This window comes from Mustelus asterias, chromosome 6 (assembly GCF_964213995.1).
Source record: "Mustelus asterias chromosome 6, sMusAst1.hap1.1, whole genome shotgun sequence".
Lineage (NCBI taxonomy): Eukaryota > Metazoa > Chordata > Chondrichthyes > Carcharhiniformes > Triakidae > Mustelus > Mustelus asterias.
The window spans coordinates 43,258,463-43,281,694 of NC_135806.1; the positions used below are offsets into that span (position 1 = coordinate 43,258,463).

At 39.9% G+C, this 23,232-nt stretch overlaps 1 protein-coding gene across 3 annotated transcripts in view; it reads right to left on the reverse strand.

Moving 5' to 3' along the window:
- The window catches only part of melk (maternal embryonic leucine zipper kinase), a 101,108-nt gene that overhangs the window by 34,822 nt on the left and 43,054 nt on the right, over positions 1-23,232 (reverse strand). For all 3 annotated transcript variants that reach the window (XM_078215361.1, XM_078215359.1, XM_078215360.1), the window contains 6 exons: positions 17,522-17,620; positions 14,441-14,527; positions 9,979-10,107; positions 8,146-8,274; positions 5,656-5,887; positions 3,654-3,750 (listed from right to left, as the gene is read on the reverse strand). In XM_078215361.1, coding sequence (XP_078071487.1) covers positions 3,654-3,750; positions 5,656-5,887; positions 8,146-8,274; positions 9,979-10,107; positions 14,441-14,527; positions 17,522-17,620 — 773 coding nt within the window. The remainder of the gene's footprint in view (positions 1-3,653; positions 3,751-5,655; positions 5,888-8,145; positions 8,275-9,978; positions 10,108-14,440; positions 14,528-17,521; positions 17,621-23,232) is intronic.

A 23,232-nucleotide genomic window follows, 5' to 3' on the forward strand; every position in this document is an offset into this window, starting at 1 on the left:
GGTAAACACAGTAAGATGTCTCACAACACCAGGTTAAAGTCCAACAGGTTTATTTGGTAGCAAAAGCCACTAGCTTTCGGAGCACTGCTCCTTCACCAGCAGCGCTCCGAAAGCTAGTGGCTTTTGCTACCAAATAAACCTGTTGGACTTTAACCTGGTGTTGTGAGACTTCTTACTGTGGGAGTCACTCCCAGTTTTGGGGAGGCGGGGTGAGGCTAGCAGGCCCAGAGATTATAGATTTCCAGCACGGAGCTGATTGCGCTTAAAAAAAAGAGCAGCGATTGAGAGACTTGTGATTGGGAATCTCACAAAATGCCTCCCGCTGTTGTCTCCCAGCCCACTGCTCTGCTTAAGCAGCACTAGAAGGCCAGGAGAATCTCGGCCTAGGATTCTTTCCTTTGGTTTGATTGATTGGATAGAGAAAAAGTGAAGTTCACTCCAGAAAAGTGAGAGGCAATGCGTTTTGGGAGGGCAAACAAAGCAAGGGAATACTCAATAAACGGGAAGGTGTTGAGGGGTTGAGGAAATGAGACACCTTGGAGTGCATGCCCACAGGTCCTTGAAGGTGGACAAGGTGGTCATAAGCATACGGAATACTATCCTTTATTTGATGAGCTACTGAATACAATAGCGGGAATGTAATGATGGAAATGTATGAAACACTTGTTAGGCCACAGATGGACTTTTGTGCACAGTTCCATTTACCACATTACAGGGAGAGCATAACTGCTGCAGAGTGTGCACAGAGAAAATTTACAAAAATGTTGTCAGGGCTTGAAAATTGCAGTTATGAGGAAAGATTGGACAGGCTAGGGTTGTTTTTCTTTGTAAGAAGTTTAACAACACCAGGTTAAAGTCCAACAGGTTTATTTGGTAGCAAAAGCCACACAAGCTTTCGAGGCTCTAAGCCCCTTCTTCAGGTGAGTGGGAATTCTGTTCACAAACAGAACTTAGAAAGACACAGACTCAATTTACATGAATAATGGTTGGAATGCGAATACTTACAACTAATCCAGTCTTTAAGAAACAAAACATGGGAGTGGAGAGAGCATCAAGACAGGCTAAAAAGATGTGTATTGTCTCCAGACAAGACAGCCAGTGAAGCTCTGCAGGTCCACGCAACTGTGGGAGTTACAAATAGTGTGACATGAACCCAATATCCCGGTTGAGGCCGTCCTTGTGTGTGCGGAACTTGGCTATCAGTTTCTGCTCAGCGACTCTGCGCTGTCGTGTGTCGCGAAGGCCGCCTTGGAGAACGCTTACCCGAATATCAGAGGCCGAATGCCCGTGACCGCTGAAGTGCTCCCCAACAGGAAGAGAACAGTCTTGCCTGGTGATTGTCAAGACTGGCAAAAAGATGTGTATTGTCTGGAGACAATACACATCTTTTTAGCCTGTCTTGATGCTCTCTCCACTCCCATTGTTTTGTTTCTTAAAGACTGGATTAGTTGTAAGTATTCGCATTCCAACCATTATTCATGTAAATTGAGTCTGTGTCTTTATAAGTTCTGTTTGTGAACAGAATTCCCACTCACCTGAAGAAGGGGCTTAGAGCCTCGAAAGCTTGTGTGGCTTTTGCTACCAAATAAACCTGTTGGACTTTAACCTGGTGTTGTTAAACTTCTTACTGTGTTTACCCCAGTCCAACGCCGGCATCTCCACATCATGTTTTTCTTTGTACAGAGGAGAATAAGGGATGACCGAGTTGAGGTTTACAAATTCAGGGACCTGATAGGGTACAGCGCAAAGACTGGTTTCCCCTAGCAGAGGGGTTAATTATCAGGGGGCATAAATTTTAAGGTGATTTTTAGAAGAATAAGAGGGCCATGAGGCTGGTGGGCATTTGGAATTCACTGCCTTAAGTCAGTGGTTGAGGCTTAAATGCTCAACACATTTGAAAGATATTTGAATCTGCATCTGGAGTGCTGTAACTCGCAAGGCTATGGATCAAGTGCTGGAAAATAGAATTCAAATAAGCAGCTAACTTTATTTTTCTGCTTTTTGGCTGGCACAGGCATGATGGACTGCATGGCCTCTTTCTGCACTGTAACTTTTCTATGGTTCTGAAAAGAGATGGCCAAGGGGTGACATAATAGAGGCCTTTAAAATGAAAGATTTATAGACACAAGGGGCACGATCTTATCAACCTGCCCTGCCCATTGATTAGTGCGATGAGGCTAAAAAAAGCGTGCGATGCTAAAAAATCAGATGCACATCCAGCGTCTAGCAATTTGCGATCTTCCCAATCACTTTTTCCTGGCGTGAATCGCTTCGCACCCAAAATGGATGCAAAGTTTATTAGCATGCATTTGAATGGATTTCAATATCATTGGCAAGCTCCAAATGTTTGCTTACACCCTCCCAGATGCTTGCTCCTCACTGGCAAGATGGCATGCCAGCGAGAATCACTTCTGCTCTGTAGTAGTGAGGACCAGGCGCCAATGGGGTGGGAGGGGGCAGGGGATCTGTGGCCATTGAAGGGCATGGCTGGGCAGTGTCAGCCTGGCAATGCCCATCTGAGCACCACAAGTGTGTCGAGGTTGGGGAAGGGGATCGGGATGGATGGACAGGGTGGGGCATGTCAGGCATCTGCCAAGAAACTTATCGGCGTGGTCTTGATGTCACAATGCCAGCAACCCGTATTAGTGTGGGGAGTAGCAATGCCATTGATGTCTGTGGTCTGGAAGGGTATGGGGAGGAGGTCTCCCTGTTCGCTGTCAGATTGGGGTGCCCCGCGAAATGGTGCTCAAGAGCTCTGAAGCCCCGCCCCCCCCCCCCCCCCCCCCCCCACTTTGGGAAAATCCCGCCTAATGTGTTTCCGTTTGTGGGGAAGAACAAAACTGGAGGCCTTCAATCTTTAACAGCGAAATATTCAAAGGTGTTTCATAAAGAAATTTGATATTGAGCTACATAAAGAGATATTAGGGCCAAAGAGAAAAAAGCTTAGTTCCAAGGAGTATTTTAAAGGAGAGAGGGAGAGGAAAAAGGTCCCCCCCCCCCAATTGAAAGAATGATTAAAATTGACTATGTTCAGGAGGCCAAATGCAGAGTAGCGCAGATATCTGAGAAATATAGGGCTAAAGGAAATAACAGAGATAGATAGGGAGGGGCGAGGGATTTGTAAAAAACAACAAGAACTATAAAATTGAGATGTTGTTTACCCAGAGCCAATGTCGGTCAGTGAGTCCAGGGGTGATGGCTGACTGGGACTTGGTGCGAATTTTGAATGACCTCAAGTTTACAAGGGGTAGAATCTGGGAGGCTGTCCAGGAGTGCATGGTCTACAGGTAGATGCAAAGGCACCATTGAGGGTCTCAGCAGCATTTAGGCTGAGATCAAGGTGAGGTCAGGTGATGTTCTGGAGGTTGAAACATGTAGTCTTAGTGCTGTTGTGGATGTACAGTTGAAAACCTATCTTGGGATCAAATATGACACCAAAGTTGTGAACAGTCTGGTACTCCATTAAAATTAGGCATAGCAGATAGCAGTGAAACTGCTATTTTTCACTATCATGTGGGGTGTGGTGGGATGGAGTACAAGCATCTCATGTACATAACAGAAAATAATTCTAGATGAAGAAAACATCAGAAGAGCTTGCCTAATAACTGCAATTACAACCAGGTTTTTACTACTAAATCAACTGAGCTACATACCGCCTTTCTGGACTAAATGATGTGGCTGTTAGTTCTTCTGAGAAAAGTTGATTTGCACCACGCTTTATAGGTGTCTCCTGGCTGCAGCTGATCATGGCTGACAGATAAAACAAGAAGCAAAAGCAGTTAAAATCTGACATTAAAAATTCTTACTTTATAGCATTTGCTTCAAACTCAATTTGGCTTTTGAAAGTTTTGCAGCGAACTTTGGCAATCTTGCAAAAAGCAAACTTAATCAGCAATTTAGTTCCAATACAAGATAGCAATGGAGGATATATCAGGTTTTTCTGTGATATGGATAATTATTGTTGTAACAGTTTAGTGTTAGCTATCAAGCAACCTTAGTATTTAAGCAAATTATTGGTCTATTTTTAAAAGAACACAGTATTTTCCAATATTACAATTGTGCAATTTTGCTCTGCATGTCAAATTGAAAAGGTAAGAGGGAAGCAATGCAAATTTGAGTTTGCAGGATAATCCTGAATGGAGAGTGACAACTAAGCAAGGAAACTGAGGGTGTTTGAAATGGTTCTAATATGCTTGATTTTTGTTCAAATGTAAAGGAACCCAAGATTCTCTATATTTGCTAAAAGTTCGAATTGCACAAATGGTCCAAAGTGATCTAATTACATTTTTACATATACTTTTTCCCATATATGCAAGATGTCTGATGCCATAAAAAACTTTACATTAATCAAGACTTCCTATGCTTTTATGAGAACCTTAATGGTCCAAGCCCATCCTATTTTTCACCAGTCCTATTGGTTTGACTTCTCAACATCTCAATTTCTTCGCTGTTGAAACGCCAGTAATAGTCACCGAAACCCAATTGCATTTACTATTTACTTCTTACTCCTAATCTTATTTTTAAACTATTCCATGGGATTTGAACAATGTGCTGGGATCAATTGTGTTTAAGAGCGCCTTAAGTTTCATCTTTTCCAAAGAAAATATTCCCACCCTCCCCAGTAGTTCAAAACTTAAATTTTTGATACCTGAAATCATCTGCTACTTTACTCTGCAATTTACACACAATGATGCCCTTATCATTAAATGATCATAACTACAGAGTTCCCCAGACCTGGGACAGGAGAAAATAACTATGATAACTACCAAGTTCATTTCTTATAGTGAAAGCACGTGTTCATGAATGTTTTACAATTTTGCTACAAACATCAACTGCGGGAAATCCACTAACACCACCCCGACCCCCCCAGATCTAACCAATACATTATAAAACCAAAAATACAACTTCTTTCATACATTCACCTATTAATGCAATTTGGTATCATATTTGGCTTTTCTGCATCCAAGAACAGTACTGACAGTTTGATAGCTTTACGTACAATAATTCCTAGATCATTTTCCTGATTGGCATGGTATAAGTGTTCTCTTTTTTAAGACCCTTATTTCCATACTAACTTTGTTTCTGCTCATCCTTGCTTGACTGCTCCTGTAGAGTAGGCTCCATTGACTAATGGGATTCAGCACTTCCAGCTCAAGGTCAAGTCCAGAGAAGAGGGTGGGAGGGGGCTGAAATTATTATTGGCGGTACGTGCTGCAAACACACACACAGTAGTGGGCTTTCTAGGGTCAGGCAGCTCTGGGTCAACCTCTTGTATGATTAACAGAACACGATCAGAAATGGTAAAGGTTACCATGAATTGGTTTTAATAGAGCAGGTAACTCAGATCAAAATGTGACCCAAATTCCAGGTCAACTCATTTTACTGTTATTTTATAGAATCTGTGCACTAGGCAACTGTCGCAAAATAGAGATACAATATAAAATGCAAACTTTTGATTGTGATATTGGACCTGAACGTATATCCTGACATTAAATGGTTACCCGTTAATAGTAGCTATTATGCTAAATTAAAATGAGAACCTTTACATTTTTTTAAAGTTTAAAAACATTGTGACAATCTAGCTGCGCATGAGGCTTATAAATCTTGCAATCTACAAATATGAAATTCTAAGACTTAACAACTAACAGAAGTTACCTTTACAATGAATATCTGCATTTTCTTTAGGGTTGAACAGACTTTTTTCATAGCTTTTCTTAACAACTGGTGTTTTGGCTTCAGGATGCACAAAGTGATCATCGGTTTTGACATTTATTTTCACTGGCTTTTTATTTTCTTTGTTTTCGGATTTCTTTGAAGAATGTTTTTGTTTACCTGAAGACCATATATTATCTTCTGAAGAATCTTTAAGTGATCTACACCTTGCTCGCTGAAGTACAAAGATAAAGAAAGTTTAGTCATTGGCGACATTTTCTCTTTAAAGAATGGATTTCAATGGAATAATAAGAAACATTGGCAGACCTCTGTACAGTACTAGATTTAACAAAGTGATTTAGAATGCAAGACTCCTCCCATTGATAAATAAATGCAGCAGCTGCATGCTCCCAAACAAATTTAATTAGGCTCCATTTTGTAGGCGGCAATGATATAACAATCAAAACAATAGATTTTCACATTGGAATGACCAATGGGACTGATGTTATTTGGGGTTCAATCTCAAACTAAAAAGGTTTAAATGGTCAACATTTAAAAATAATTTCAACATGAATTTGTACAGATTACTGAAGGACTCCATGACAAACACACATAACAAGAGAGCATCTAACCATCGCCCCTTGACATTCAATGGCATTGCCATCACTGATCCCCCCCACTAACATCATCCTGGGGGATTACCATTGACCAGAAATTGATCTGGACTAGCCATATAAATAGTGTGGCTACTGGAGCAGGTCAAAGGCTAGGAATTCTGTGGCCAGTAACTCACATCTGGACTCCCCAAAGCCTGTCCACCATCTACAAGGCACTAGTCAGAAGTGGAATTAAATATTCTCCGCTTGCCTGGTTGAGTGCAGCTCCAACAACTCAAGAACAATGATGGGCAACTTAGGCTAGTGAGTGGGTAGTGAGTGGCCTTCCTTCATCTTAATGGGCCGCAAGATTGAAATTGGGCATGTTCACTATGACCCTTAAATAAGATTGAGTATATTTAATATATGTCAAATATTTCATAACGAGTTACAAAAAAATGCTTAATCATTCACATATTAATCGATCCATCTTTGGCAGCAAATGGTTAAAAACAAAACAAATATTTATGCTTTGGACATAGAGGAAGTGGGCGAATCTCAGTCAATCTTATGTGCAATCAGCTTCATATGCTCATGCTTTATGGGTGTATCACTTCAGTCATTCCGGTTGGAAAAAAATTACACGGATGGAAAATCAGTGGAATGTGGGAGCCCTGTGCATGGGTAATAATCAACAAAATGTTTCATGGGCTGTACTTAGAACTCCGATGTCACATGTGGCTCCTAGGTCGCATGTTGCCCACCACTGCTCAAGAAGTTCAACATCATCCAGGACAAACATTCACTCCCTCCGCCACATCTACAAGATGCACGGCAGAAACTCACCAAGGTACCTGAGGCAACACCTTCCAAACCCACAACCACTACCATCTAGGACAAGAAACCATCTAGATTTCCCTCACCATCCTGGCTTGGAAATATATCACCGTTCCTTCACTGTCACTGGGTTAAAATCCTGGAACTCCCTCCCTAAGTGTACCTACACCTCAGGGTCTGCAGCAGTTCAAGGCAGCTCACCACCACCTACTCAAGGACAATTAGGGATGGGCAATAGGTGCTGGCCTGGCCAGTGATGCCCACATGCTGTAAATGAATAAAGCGAGGAAGAGATGTACCCAAGATTGAAAGAATGTCAATAGTGGCAGTAAAAAATAATCAAGTTGGCAGACCTTTGGCTTTTTCTGACTAGGTCAATGCTCCATGAAGCACACACTCTACAGGTTGTGGGGAAACATGCCAAAAAAGCAAATTGGCAGATATAGCACATGGCACCTGGTTTCCATGTTTTGAATAAAGCCACAGGATTTCATTCTGATCGGATGCTAGCTAATTATTTATTAACCGCAATCATATTATGCAGGAGTGAAATTATGGTGCGATTATAACATACAAAGAATGAGGGCAACTGCTGAAGGCAGTCAATTTTCATTCTATAACCTTTTGTGCATGACAGCAACCAAAAATAATGCATGTTTAAGAGGGGCAGTCCCAATAACACCAGTTGTCAGGACCAATCTCAAGCTTCTGGAGGAATGTGATGCAGTTGAATTCAGTAATGTCCCATAAACATGTGAGGATTGCTCAAATGTGTCTGTATAATGTCCAAGGGTATGAACATTTTCCATCTTTTGGCAAGATATAAGGATTGTTTCATCTTCTTAGGAACTAAAAACGGTTAGAGTAATGTGCGTAATATACATGACTCAATATTGTTAAAATGGTTGGAAGAAATGCAAGAAAGAGTTCTTCTGAGGTGGTATAGTGAATCTCAAAAACTAGGTTTTATTTTTCGTAAAGTACAGTAGTTTTGAAAGTGCAACAGTTTTGGCAAAGTGATACAACACGTTATAAAGAAACTAGAAAAATATCTGCAAACCTCTGCAACTTGGGGCGTGACTGCAAATTGCAGATGCTCAGAGATGGCACAGTCATCTGTGAATTCCATTGATCTGCATACATAGTGACCATTATCTTCCATATTTTCAAAATTTACATTCCTCGTGGGCTGGTAAAACAATTAGAGGATAAATTTGTGTCAAAAAGAATTTTATCGTCATAATTTTCAAAAATACATCTAAAGTTTCCACCTACATGATAAAACTACTATTTTCAAATCTAGCTTTTGTAATTCTTAAAATCAACAGTATAAACATCAGCTGTATTTATAACAGATTGCATTTTATGCTCTCCTCCATGGTGGGTTTGGAGGTGGGGGGTATTTAATCAGTCAGGGAGGTGTTGGATGGAGACCCTGCCACCTTCCCACCTGTACCTGGATTAAGTCCTTGGTTGGAAAGCTGTGGACAGCCTTTCCACTGCCCCACCAATTAGGCCCTTAATGGGTGAATTCGGGCAGAATAGGGGACTGTTCCTGCTGGTATTAACCCATTGGAAGGTGGGCCTGTTGCCAAATGGGGAGCACAACATGTAAACCTGTGGAGGTGCTTGTGATCTCCTGGGGAAGTGTCTGCTGAGAGCCACCCCCTGCCATTGCTGCTGAAATCCCTCCCACACAATCTCCACCCCGCAAAACCATTGGTGTCACCACTCAACTCTGGTCTCAGTCGTCTATGATCCTGGTTCTCGGTGGCCATTGTTCTGCCAATAGCCATCGTCTCCCACAGGGCATCTCTGAACATGAGCAGCCAGCCTTTGATTGCTCAGTAGGAATACCTGGATCCAGATCGAGTTCAAAGCCCACCAGTGGCCTGTTAATTGCTTGACTGACTCAATTTGGCAGCCCTTCTAAAAAGGAAGTAGTAAGGGTCCCCCCACAATGATGACAAGATCTCACGGGTAATAAGTTGAAGACATGTATTCCATCCTTCCAAAATATAATATCCTGTTCCTTGAAGGATTACATAGCCCAGATATTAATCCATTAATTTCACCCTCTAGGTAATCTCCTCCAAAAAAACTAAAGTACTGAAAACAGTAACTAAGTTTTCCTATTGGAAAATAGTAAAAGTGGAGATTGGAATTTAAACTCAAATTTGATCCAAGTGTTTTTTTTAAAGTGAAATCCAAATTAAATGTATGCTTTTTAAATTGAGCAGCAGTATGTTTACTTTTAATTATAAGAACTGAATGTCATTGTGTTAAGTTGCAAATGATAACCTTAGAGCTTAGAAAAGCTCCTTGAGTTTTGGGAGGGGGATGTAGAATGAAGGATGCAGAGCCTTAGCATTTAGTTTGTAGAGTTGACAGTTTGTTTCAATCCCTCTCCTGACATGGGAACTAAAGAGCAGATGAAAGAACCTAGCAATTTCAGCTTTTGAAAGCATTTTCTTTCTGATGCAAATCACTATAAATATTCTAGGTTGATTTAAATTGAGTGTGAAGTTTGATAAAAATTGCAACTCAATAAAATTTGCAACATGACTCTTCTGTCGATTAGGGAGCTGTACCTACAAGTTATGCATCGTCCCCTACTCCTCCTCATTTTTGTAGAAATGGATTCGGCAAGTGCTGGCTTCATCATTTCTCCTTCAAAATGCGTACATGTCTCTGAATGTGCATGTAGAGACCTCAAATTGAGAAGCAGTGACCTCAAGTCTTAAATTTGCAGGGAGGTCTTTCCTTCCAAAAATGGTGATATGCATATTTTCTTTAAAAGTTGATTTTTAAAAATGTAATGATCATATTTGCATAATGACCAAAATTAAATTGCTTTGATTAATTTATGAAGTTTGAAAAACGGATATCTTACCTTCAGTTCCCCCAAAGGTGTCGAGGGCATAGTATGCTCATCATTGCAAGAGAACAAGCGGACAGGTTTGCCATGGTTCTTTTTGTGCAACAGTAGCAGATAGGCAGCTGTTATTTTATCATATTTCCACTAAACAGAAAAATATGGAGCTAAAATTAACAGAGTAAAAATGTGCTCCATTTGAGCAAATCACAGCTTTTAATGGCACAGTTTCTTGAATATTACCTTAGACCTTTTCTTTTGAGAAACCAAGTCAAAGGATCAGTAACTGTCATGCAGGTCATCAAAGTTGAAAAGATTAAAAAAGTGTGATAAAATAGGAAGTAGAGAGTCAATAACAATCTGGCTTTAAAAGCCTATAGATTGCAAGATGATGGAGAGATTGTGAGGGGTAAAAATTTTTAGTCTTATCAGCTATAGGGAGGGATACGTTAAGGGAATCAAAAGATGAACCTGGTTTTAACTGCAGCTGAAAAAGCATCCGGGTGCACTCAGAGCTTAGAAGAAAGGATTACTAGATGATCGATGAAGATAATAAATTTGGAATTTATACATTTTGTGAAGAATAGAAAGGCTCTCTCAGGAGCAGAGGTCTTTGAAGTTCAGTGAGAAGATCCGACAGATTTTACATTCTTCTTACTGAGAAATGAAACTTGATTTGTGGCCAGTACATCAGAATGGGCTATGAAGGGAAATTATTTTGGATCACTAGCAATTGTAGCATTTGAACAGCAGACTGAGAACAATTTACTGAAGAAGCCAATACTAGGTTTTGCAAGGGACCAACAACTGAATGGACAGAAAAAAGGCACTTTTTCAATATAGTTGTACATAGCATACTTAGCAATGATGTTCTAAAAGCTACAAGCAAAGATAAAGTTACCTTAGGTTTCATGTGAAATGGGGAGACATTTTGGAAAAGAGAGGAACATCAGGTATGACTGAAGCAAGATCCAGCATTAGCTTTAATACAAGGGAAAGTGTGACATGCAAAACCTTCCATATTCGCTATAATAACATTAACTACTTCAGTGTACAGACCAAGGGTCACCAATAGTTAAAAAAAAACTGTTAGATAAGGGAAACGTATTGAACAATTCTCAAAATCCTCTGAGGAAGGATGTAGTGGCATTAGAGGCAGTTCAGAGGATGTTCACTCGATTGATTCCAGAGATGAGGGGCTTGTTTTATGAAAAGAGATTGGGCAGTTTAGGCCTTTACTGTCTAGAGTTTTGAAGAATGAAAGGAGATCTAATTGAGGTGTATATGGTGATAGAAGGTATAGACAAAATAGACATGGAGCAGATGTTTCTTCTTGTGTGGCAACCTAGAACAAGATGTCAGTTTTAGAATAAGAGGTAGCAGATTTAAAACAGAGATGAGGAGAAACTACTTCTCTCATAGGGTTGTGAATCTGTGGAATTCATTACCCCAGAGTGCAGTGGATGCTGGGACATAGAGTAAATTTGAGGAGATGACTGGTTTTTCATTAGTAATGGGTTGAAAGGTTATGGAGAATGGGAAGAAAAGTAGAGTCGAGGTCACAACGTGATCAGAAAAGTAGAGTTAAGGCCGAGATGAGATCAGCCACGATCATATTGAATGGCGGAGCAGGCTCAGGGGGCTGAATTCCCTACACTCCTGCTCCTAGTTCTTATGTTCTTAAGACCATTCCAATAAAAGCTGTGTCAAAATGCATTTTTGGAAGTCACTTTTAACATCTCATCACACTCCTGAGCAGCTTGTAATTGATTTACCATTAAATACAATAGAAGCAATTTGATCAAAACATCCAATTGGGAGCCATTATGCCCTAATAAACTGATCATTCTGTGCTATCTTCTGACCTATTGGTATTTGTGTTAGTTCTGAGTTTCAGTTCAGCATGCAAATAGAGCTAGGCCTAAATATCCTGTAGCAATTCTCCTGCTTACTAGATAGGTAGGATTTACCATCTAATTGAACCAATAAGCTGAGCCTTAAGGCATCAAGGGAAATTGATACTGAACTTCCATCTCCTTAAGCCAGATGTTTCATTATTGCATTCTCCTGAAATTACTTCTACTGTCATGCAGTCCAGCTGAACCTTCATTTACATTGGAAGTGACAACTGAATTTAGAAATTAAAAGTTTTCATTAATTTAAAAACTGTAGCTAGAAAGGTCTAAAAATGTCTCAAATTGAATGTAGACCTCGGATGGATTTGTTTTTACAAAGGCACATCTGCAATAGCTATCAGATAACACACAAGCCAGAGTAGGGTTTGAAAATGTTCACCCCACCCCTGTTCACCCACCCAACAGTACTTAAGTAGCAGAAAATATCCCAACTAAAGCTATACCCCTCAACATTTTAGTCTGAGGAGCGGGACAAGTATCTGGTTAGGAATGGCAGCGAACACTAAAGGATACATAATCTTGAATATCTAACATTGTGGTACTTGTGCAGCTGAAAGTATGGAAGTGACATTCCAAGGAATGGAACCAACTGGTTAATGATTAACATCTATGACAAACTGCAGATTAGTTATACAAGGTGGAGTTTTGACATATTTATTCTTAGGCGAACCCAGGAGGTTATTGTGCAGAGCCTTTGCACAGTTGGAGGATGGAGGCAAAATTGGGCTCAATGGTACCCGTTTTGTTGGGTGCTATGAGGTTTCTTAGTTAGAAAATAGCTTGTGGCTCATGTGGTGCACTGGAAATTATATTGGTAAAGGAGATAGTGCATGAACGCACAACACAATGTCCACTGGAAGAATGCAGAGCAAGCAGATCATAACACTCGATCCATGAGCAATGACAAAGCTGCTATTTTGAAGTCCCATGCTCCAGCCTATACCCCCTCTCAACCTCGCTGCTGGGCACAACTTTAAGCAGCATTTTGATTTTTTTTTAAAACTTGCTCAAGGGATCTGGGCATCACTAGCATCAACCCCACCCCCCATTATTATTATTAAGCAAAATAATAGATTTTAAAAGTAACAATTCTAAAGAATGGAAAATCTCCAGGACCAGATGGTTTCCGCCCCAGCGTTTTACAAGAAATAGGTGTGAAAACTGCAGATGCCCAAACTATCATCATCCAAAGCTCCCTTAATCAGGAATCCATAACTTTAGACTGGGAACATGTTGCTCCATTATATTGGAAAGATGAGATGGAAGCCAGGGATAATAGACCTGTAAAACTTGAATCAAATCTGGCAAATTTCTGGAGTTTATAATTATGAATGGGAATGACTTAACACTTTAAATTTCCAGTTGACCAGAGTAGGCCGGCATGGATTTAGAAGGCGTAAATCCTTTGTCTGACAAAGCTGTTAGAATTTTTTCAAGAGGATAGTGAACAGGGAAATATCTATGAATGTTATTCATAGAAAACATTTGGTAAAGTTTTTCATAAGGACTGTTAGCTAAAGTTGAAGCCCTGGAGTTGAAGGCAAATTATGGAACTGGTTAGATAACTGGCTAAGGCACTGGAGATTTGTGATAATGGAAGGTACCCTAACTGGCAGGACATGACTAGTAGTTTCCTGCAAGGATCTTTCAAGCACCTCTCGAGGTGCTGAATTATCTTTTGTCTGGGTATATTGCACTTTGGAGGCCAGAGGGGGTCTGAAATAGCAGAGAGTCAGGTTACTGATGTGGAGTGCACTCCTACTCTTGATAAATTTTGTACTAAAAAATTCAAATTATCTTATAATTTTAAGTGAATACAGCACAATGGGAATTCAGTGCTTAAAATTAGAGTCATCTGATCATTTGAATTAAGTGATCTTTCAACAATTAGTAAATGAGGCTGGTTTCAGTGTGGGTTTGCCAAAAATATAGTTGGAGTAGAATTGTAAATGGTCACTATCATGAAACTGCATTGAGGCAATTAACATACCACAGTAATATTGAGTGATTGCACAGAAACCAGTTTGGAGTAGAAGCAATTACATTTCAAAAATCTGCATTGGCAAATACAAAACCAGTATCAGAATGAATCAATACAATTAACAGATGCAAACAAACTTTCAATAATATGGAAGGAGTTCTCTATAGCTGACCCAGGATAATTAGCAAAACATGAGATGGAGCTTTGATTGCTGCATAAATAAATGAAACAAATATATGATAACTGAAGATATAGCCCACTGCTCCTTGCTAAAAATACAAAATTAAAACTCGGTTTTACTTGGAGTAGCTCGTAACTAACTTCCTACAGCAGACATGCTATTTCACTGTCAGCGAACATGATCACTTGAAATGTCACTATGAAACAAGATTGTGTTAAAACAAAAAGTCCTCCCTTAATATTGAACACAACATAAAAACATTGGCAAGAATAGACTGACTATAGCATGAAAAATCAATCAGTACAGGAGAATGCTTGTATTGGGACTCTAAATATCCAAGGCAACACACGGAACCATTTAGTTCACATACAAGGATTATTAACCTTGAAGGCAGATTCTTACCTCTGTCACCAAACTGGACATACTCTTTTTTGAACGTTTGAAGAACACAGACAACTCTGTGATGCAGTCCTCATCGAGATGGCCAGCCTGCAAGTTAAAACATTCAGAGAGGAAAAGATGATGAATTTAGCACAGCAGGTACTCTTTAAAGTGCGTAATGACTGAAAACATTAATACATCCTGTAATTCATAATAGCCAGATTATTAAAACATTGCTTCTTAGCAATATTACAGGATGATTGCTTAATATACCTAGCTAGTGCACTGAAAGAATGAACGTATTACAAGTAGATGTACAACTCTTTAAAAGTGGAAAAAACAGGTTGACGAAGCTGTAAATACAAATGCACATAGATCCTAGAGAGAATAAGTAGAAAAGTAGAGAGATAATTTACAGAACTATACAAACCTGTGGCAGTTAGAACATGGCTTCTAGTTTTGGTTGCTCGACCTTTAAAAATGAGGCAAAGAAAACAGTGGAGGATAGAAAGATTAAACTATGAAGATGCTAGGGATGAGATACTGTAGTTATGACTGAAACAGAGAAACTAGGGTTCCCTTTCACTAGAATAGAGGTTAACAGCAGATTGAGATCAAACTTAGAGGTTTTAATGAGGTAATTCAGAAAAAATTCCACTAATTGGTGAGCTGAGAACAACAAATTGTGTTAATATAATAGCTTTAATATAGAAAAATATCCTGAGGCACTTCAAAGTAAAATAAATGGCAGAAATTGAACAAAGGGAGAGTTTGGAACTTTTTTATTCAGAGGATTGGTTAGAATACGAAATGCCCAACCACAAACAGTGGGAGAAGCAAAATCCATAGCAGCTTTAAAATAGTTATTTAAAAATTGTAAAATGTATGTAGAAAAGACAGGAGAATGAAACGAAATGGAGGTAGTGCTTTTCAAGAGCCGATGCAGGCATAATGAACAGAATAGCTTCCACAAGATTCTTTTAATTCTATGACTTTCTCACTTATTTTAATTTTGAGTTGATCAAGAACACATTTGTGTCTGAGAAAACTGTTCACTCAGCAGAAAGCTACTGAACTCATCTTTCCATCTCAACCATTTCATTTTGCCGATAGTTGCTGTTCAAAAATTTCTTCTCCAGTAAGCTGGTATTGGTGCTGACATCACAATAGCACAGCTTTCGTATCATATTGCTGGAAATTACAACTAGGGTTGGGAACACTATACAAATTCTTTAGTTATACTCCTATAGATAATCTTGCTCTGATGACTATTCACTGGATATTAAGGACAAAAGACTCCCAAGGCTCATTGAAAGGATTTTTAAAAAACGTTTCATGGATTATATTTGTAGGTTTGTTAAGGAGCAAATCTACATTTACAATGCATCTCTCCCACAGTTTGTCCACTGAAATTTGCACTGGCTAGTCCGATTCTTCGTGGCTGTAGTGATGTGAGTTGCAGTGCTCTACCAAGTATCATAGTTCCACAGGAGCAGGGTGAAAATAGCATTTTCCTTGATGTGTTTCTAGGGTGCACAATTTATTTTCCACAGCAGCTGGAAGTTTCTTTTCATACAGTTGTTACTTATACCATCTGTTTTGCCATTAACTATTCTTTGTTTCTTTCACATTCCCAGGATCTGAGATTATTTTAAATTTATGGATGCTTTTTCTGGTCATCTCTTGCTTCTTTAGTTGTTTATGGCTTTCTTTTTTGACAAATAAAGCTCTCAGGCAAATAAACCGGTTCTGTAGAGCAATTTCATTTTGAACACCTCCAACTGATCGTTTTAAGCCATTAACAGATTTTCCTAGTTTACAGTGGATAGTTTCTGTCTCATCCTATTGAAGTCAATCTTAATCTGGAATTTTATTAGCTATTCCACTTTCTCCCTTTCAAACTATCTTGAATTCGATCATATATTGTGCTGCCATCAAGATAAATGTTCAATCATCGTAGGTTATTAACTATGTGAAGTTAGTTTACAGATCAGCTATGATCTCATTGAATGGAAGAACAGGAGAGAGGAGCTAAATTACCCACTTCTTTGCTTACTCATTGCTAAACTTGATTTTTTTTTATTCATTCGTGGGTCATGGGCATCACTGGTTTGCCAGCATTTATTGCCCATCCCTAGTTGCCCTTGTTGAGCGGACAGTTGAGAGTCAACCATATTCCAGATTGCTTCAAGGAAACTTCAGTATGTTGGATGCACAAAACCAATTTATTTCAACAGGAGGAGAGAAATAATTCATTTCAAATTCAGGCACAATGTTATTTAAGCTCCACGAGCAGAGCTAAAAACACTCGTGGTTGCAGGATTACAAATAATTATACAATTACAAAACGGTAAACTAATTTACAATCCTCATTCATTATACTAGTCCCCACTGGCCAGTGAATCTTTGAAATACAAATGCAAGGGAAATGAACAGCTTAAAGTAATCAAGTACTTCAGTGAACTTGAAGCTTGATGTTAGTTTATAAGAAGACTGTGTTCATTACGTTTTGAAATGGCAAGTGCTCCTTCCAGTGGCAGAAAAAGGTAACTTCAATAATCTGGAAAATGAAGTCTGCAAAATACTACAGTACCCATTTTGTACCAGTAAAGATGTGCTTCCCACCTGTCTCTAAAGAGCTAACTCACTACTACAATATTAGATAATGCTTGATTCTTGGGACTGGGAAGTGGGGTGGGGGGGGAAAAGAGTTACTCATTTGTATGCATTCAACTGTCATTGACTAAATTTATAATGATTACAGATTTATTTCTGATTCTGTAAAATTTCAAACTAGTCAAGCCACCGTTTGGGAAAGTTCATTTGGTGTCAGAATAACTGGACAACATTTACAGGCCATATTGTGATTTAGAGCAGGAAGTTCCTGAGTGAAGATTTTTAAATGAACTGAATCCTAGGAGACACCAATTTATAACCATTATGATTGCAATTATGGAACTTATTAAATCTCAATGTTATCCTGCAAGTCAATATTGCTGCTTCTAAATGTAGGACCAGAAAGTCAGCCAACAATTTAGTGCAGAAACTTCACTAGTTAGAAATTATACCTTTAACACAAAATACAAGTCTTGGAACACTCACTGGGTATCTGGTGTGCCAGTCAACTGGGCAGCTGTAATCTTGTATTAGCCAAGGGTGGCTTAGAAGATGTTTTACTGTGATGCGCTTCTTTGGATCTACCTGTTGAAAGGCATCAGAATACATTTCTAAACGCAAAGTAAATCAGACAGAACTCATTTAAGATCTAAATCACGAGCTTCAAAATCATGATAGCTGCTGAACATTTAGTAACATGCATACTTGAGAGGATAAATCATCCCAAGGGGCTGTGTCAGCTGGGAAACATTTCCAGTAGCTGGTGCTGGCCTATGTAACAGTCACAGAATTATTAAGGTGCAGAAGGTGGCCAATTGGCCCATCCTGTCTGCATCAGCTCTCCAAATAAATATCATGGGTGGAATTTTACTGGTTCACCCTGCCCATCGATGGTCAGAATGAGCTAGTAAAATCACGCGAGCGCTGAGTATTCAGGTTCGTGCCAGATTTCTCAGCTCTCACGATCTTACCAATACTGGATTTCCAGTGAGGTCAGCCTCTTGCCCATTTTCAGCAAGAGGCTGAATAAATTAAATTCACTTTAATCTTCATTGAATGGCATTAGTGAGCCTGACGCTCAATTGTCTCGTTAACTTGCCTTTATGGCCTTGCCAGGAGAGGTTCTCTCCGGCGAGGAAGACACCTGTTCCTCAAGAACGGCGAACTGTCGCGTTGGCCTCACCGGTAGAACCGGAAGCCATCGAAGTCCCTCGGGGAGGCCGAGGACTAGGGCGTGTGACCTATGGGGGGGGCCCGCTTCTGCTCTGATTGGTGAGGTGAGGGGGGGGGGGGGGGGGGGGGGGCTGGAGCTGTCAGATCACTGGGAGCACCGTGCTTCGTTGAGGCTGGCTGCAGAGGTCTGACAGCTCTCTCTCGGTGTCTGTCAGCCCTCTGCTCTTGCTATTGCGCATGTGCAGACACTGAGGTCTGCACATGCTCAATAGCTCCCTCAGTTGCTGGCTGGCAAATTAAGCCCTGCCCACTGCCTGTCGTAACTAGAAATGCTCTAGCCCATTTTTTCATGCACCATGTGCACAAGATTGGGTGGAAAAACTCGCCCAAAAAACAGATCTACAACTCTTCCATTTTCACGCTAGCTAGATACTTAGAATCATTCTCGCAAAATTCAGTTCCATGACTTTGTGCCATTCCCCTGCCTTTTCCCCATGCCCCTACACATTACTTGAATAGAAACAATCTAATGCCCTCTTGAATATCTCAATTGAACCCGCCTCCTTCATACTTCATTCCAGATCCAAACCACTCATTGTGTGACATCATTTTTCTCACATCATATCTGCTTCTTTTGCAAATCACTTTAAATCCATGCCCTCTCATTCTTAATCCTTGTTATGAGTGGAAACAGTTTTTCTCCTCTCTATTCTGTTCAGTCGCCCCACATGATTTTGAACATCTATTAAGTCTCCTCTGAGCCATCTTCTCTCCACGGAAAATAGTCCCAACCTATCCTCATAAGTGAAATGTCATCTCTGGGATCATTCTAATATACCTCTTAGCACTCTCACATCCTTCCTATAATGTGGTGCCCAGAACTGTACACAATACTCAATGAGGTCTCACTAGTGTCTTGTACAAGTCCAACATAACTCTATACAGTCACCAGTCCAGCTGAATTTCGCTGTGTAATTTGAGACACTTCAATGAAGGTACTACATAAATGCAAGCATTTCACTTCATTTTTCAAAATGTAACACTTTATTGATTACTTCATTTAAGGACTTTTTAGAAAATGAAGTTATACATTTTAAAGGACTGTAAAGAGAAACAAATCACCTATTTGCATTGACAGCATCAAAAGATTTACTCTTGCTCAAAATTTTGTATTGCACGATGTTGAAAATATAACAAATGTTTTGGTTGAATTAATCCATGTCTGAAACTTGCCTTTTGTTCAATCATAAGTTAGGTTTAGGCCATCACTAGATTGTCTAATTATCATGACTATTAATTCAGGTGGACGTGACTATGGCATTAATATAATATAATGACTAGGGAGACAAAACTCAAATGCCCTTACATTCATAAAGATTTTGCATTACGCAAGATTCAAATTCAATTTCACATGGAAATAATCCACTGGACGAAGTAATTGAGGTGAACCCGGACCTTCCAGTAACTCTTCAGTTCTAGGTGGGTTATTCAATCCAAGGATTGCCACAGCTAAACCCAACCCTGTCCATATACATCCAATTATTCATTTCCCCATTCAGATTCCAACTCTGACATCTACCTTGCCCAAAATCATAACTATGAATCAATTCTGGGACATTCTTCAGGTGTCACAACATGGTGCATTCACTCCTGAGCCAGGAGGAAAGCTCCAACTGCTGTTTGCAAACCGGAATTTTGGAGTGTGTTGATAATGAAAAATAGTACAAGACACAGCTTGGTTTATGATTGAGCAAATATTGTAGATAAAGAGTACCAGATTTCTGCTGAAAAGTCACAGGCCTCAAACATAAACTGGATTTCTCTCTCCAGACCTGAGGATTTCTAGCATTTTGTTTTTATGATTGATCACAGTTTCGAATTTAAAAAGTGACCTTCCTGATCTCACAAAATAAATCTGCTGCACTTAGATCTTTGGAGTAATTTACTTCTCAGAACCATATTAATTTATTATGAAGGGCAATTAGTTCTCACTTCACAATCCATTACAGCAAATCGCTGCAGGAGTCCTCGGGATAATGCCCTAGACCCAAACATCTTCAGCTGCTTCAATGACCTGCCCTACATCATAAAGTGGAGATGCCGGCGTTGGACTGGGGTAAGCACAGTAAGAAGTCTAACAACACCAGGTTAAAGTCCAACAGGTTTATTTGGTCGCAAAAAAAATTTGCTACCAAATAAACCTGTTGGACTTTAACCTGGTGTTGTTAGACTTCTCACTACATCATAAGGTCAGAAGTGGGGATGTTCATTGATGATTGCACAATGCTCAGCACCATTTGCAACTCCTCAGTTCCTGTCCATATGCAGCAAGACCTGACAAGAGTCAGGCTTGGGCTGACAAATGGCAAGTACCATTCATGCCAGACAAGTGTCAGGCAATGACCATCTCCAATTAGAGAGAATCTAACCATCGTCCCATGTTATTCAATGGCATTACCATCTCCGAATCCCTCGGTATCAACATCTTGGGGAGTTAGCACTGACCGGAAACGGAACTGGATCAGCCATATATATGCTGTGGCTAAAAGGAGTCAGAGGCTGGCAATTCTGTGGTAAATATCTCGCTTCCTGGTTCTCCAAAGCCTGTCCATTATCTACAAGGCACAAGTTAGAAGTGTGATGGAACGTAGCTCCAACAACACCAAGATCTACACTATTCAGGTCAAAGCAGCCCACTTGATCGGCAACCCATCCACCACCTTAAACATTCACTCCCTCTAACACTGACGTGCAGTGGCAGCTTCGTGCATCATCGACAAGGTATGCTGCAGCAACTCTCCAAGGTTCCTTTAGCTGCACTTTCTAAACCTGCGACCTCTACCACCGAGAAGGACAAGGGAAGCACATGCATGGGAACACCACTACCTGCAAGTTCCCCTTCAGTCCACATACCATCCTGATTTGGAACTGTATTTCCACTCCTCCACCGTCACTGGATTGAAAGCCTGGAAATCCCACCAAACAATTCTGTGGGTGTACCTACTCCACATGGACTACAGCTCTTTAAGGTTGCACTCATCACTCCTTTTTCAAGGACAATTAGGGATAAGCAATAAATGCTGGCCTAGCCAGAGAAGCACAATCCCATAAAACAATAAATTTTTAAACATCAAGTTTGTGGAATAAAGAAAGAGATTGATGGCTTCCATTCAGATTTTATTGCACTTTTGCTAAACAAAATTTTGTTCCTAAAATTTAGGATTTAAATTAACTAAACAGTAGCTGACTGTTAAACCTTGTCCATGTCAAGAAACACTCCACTTTCCACATTCATGCTAAATATCACCAGACAGAAGGTTTAGGTACTTGTGTCTCCAATTCCAATTTGAAGAGTGAAATAAAACTCTAATCCATTTATAGATATGTTGCACAATAAACATAGTACCCAACCATAGATATTATTGAATGATACTTGGAATGCGCTGGGTTATGAAATCAAGCAGGTAAATTACAGTTTCTTAGTAGTTTTTGCCCTGCATCTTCAAACACAAGCGAGTAAAGGGCGGCATGGTGGTTAGTACTGCTGTCTCACAGCACCAGGGACCTGGGTTCAATTTCCGGCTTGGGTCACTGTCTGTGTGGAGTTTGCATGTTCTCCCCATGTCTGCATGATTTCCTCCAGGTGCTCCGGTTTCCTCCCACACTTTGAAAGACATGTTGGTTAGGTGCACTGTCCATGCTAAATTCTCCCTCAGGTGTACCCCAACAGCCGCTGGAGTGTGTGGCGACTAGGGGATTTTCACAGTAACTTCATTGCAGTGTTAATGTAAGCCTATTTGTGACACTAATAAGTTTGGCATGTGGGCTTGTGTGTGCAAGTTTAAGCCTCTGAAACCTATAAATGCCTAACAATCTGAGAGAATACTGCTGAGATCATTTGAACTACTTTCTAAAAACTTTAAGAAATTGAAATCCTGGATGGGTGATTACTCTCAGAAGAACAAAGCTAACAGAACATTAGACATTCAGTGTTCCCTTAGCACAAAGATCTCTGGCCAACTGCATTAAAAATAGCAACTACCACTGAAGCAAAGATTGCCTTGATATGTGCAATGGAAAGGATAACAGAGATTAAGCAAATTATATTGAACACGGGATAACCAAGACGGGATTAAATTATGCAATAAAAGATAAAAAGATAGGTTTCAGCTCTGACGAAGGGTCATCCAGACTCGAAATGTTAGCTCTATTCTCGCTCCACAGGTGCTGTCGGATCTGCTGAGATTTTCCAGCATTTTCTGTTTTTGTTTGTGTTACATTATGCAATACCTTCTTGAATGATCAAATATCCTGGTTCACTTGGGGATCAGTTCAACATTAACAAAAAAGAAATTCCACTGTTAATCAAGATCACTGTGCATTTAAAAACAGGAGATTGAAACTGGGAGCACTTCAGTAAAGATGAATTCAAATCGGATCCCAAGGAGAATATTTTCCATCACACTCCTTAAAAATGTATGGGTCTGCAGGACCCAACAATGCTTTGAACGTTTTGGATGCAAGAACATAAAATGCATTATATACGAAATAGATCCCAATTTTACCTGCCTTTCTAGGATTACAAATGCAATCCTGCACCAGAGGTACTTGCATGCAAGTTTCCAGGTGTAGTTCAACCCTAATGCTGGATGTGTGATACCCTTCAGTGACAGGCGTCAATAATCGGGTAACATCCTTGTAAATACAATAGTTAAATAAAAGAGGAATGAAAATGCCCTCTACAAATAAGGCAGTCCAAACAGATATTGACACACGCTAAGATGGCTATTTTGGTTCTTTCTCTGTGGCCCAAACAGTCCAGTCCCCAAGGCATCTCCACACAAAAGAAAAATGGATGATCTATTAATATCTTTTACACATTATTGATGATTATAACATGATTAAGTGATCAGGGAAGTGGCTTAAGTCAGCTGTTGAATGAGATCAAATGAAATCCTGTGTTAAAAAAATCTTAGGAATGTAAAGCAGGCCAATATGGGCGGCACGGTAGCACAGTGGTTAGC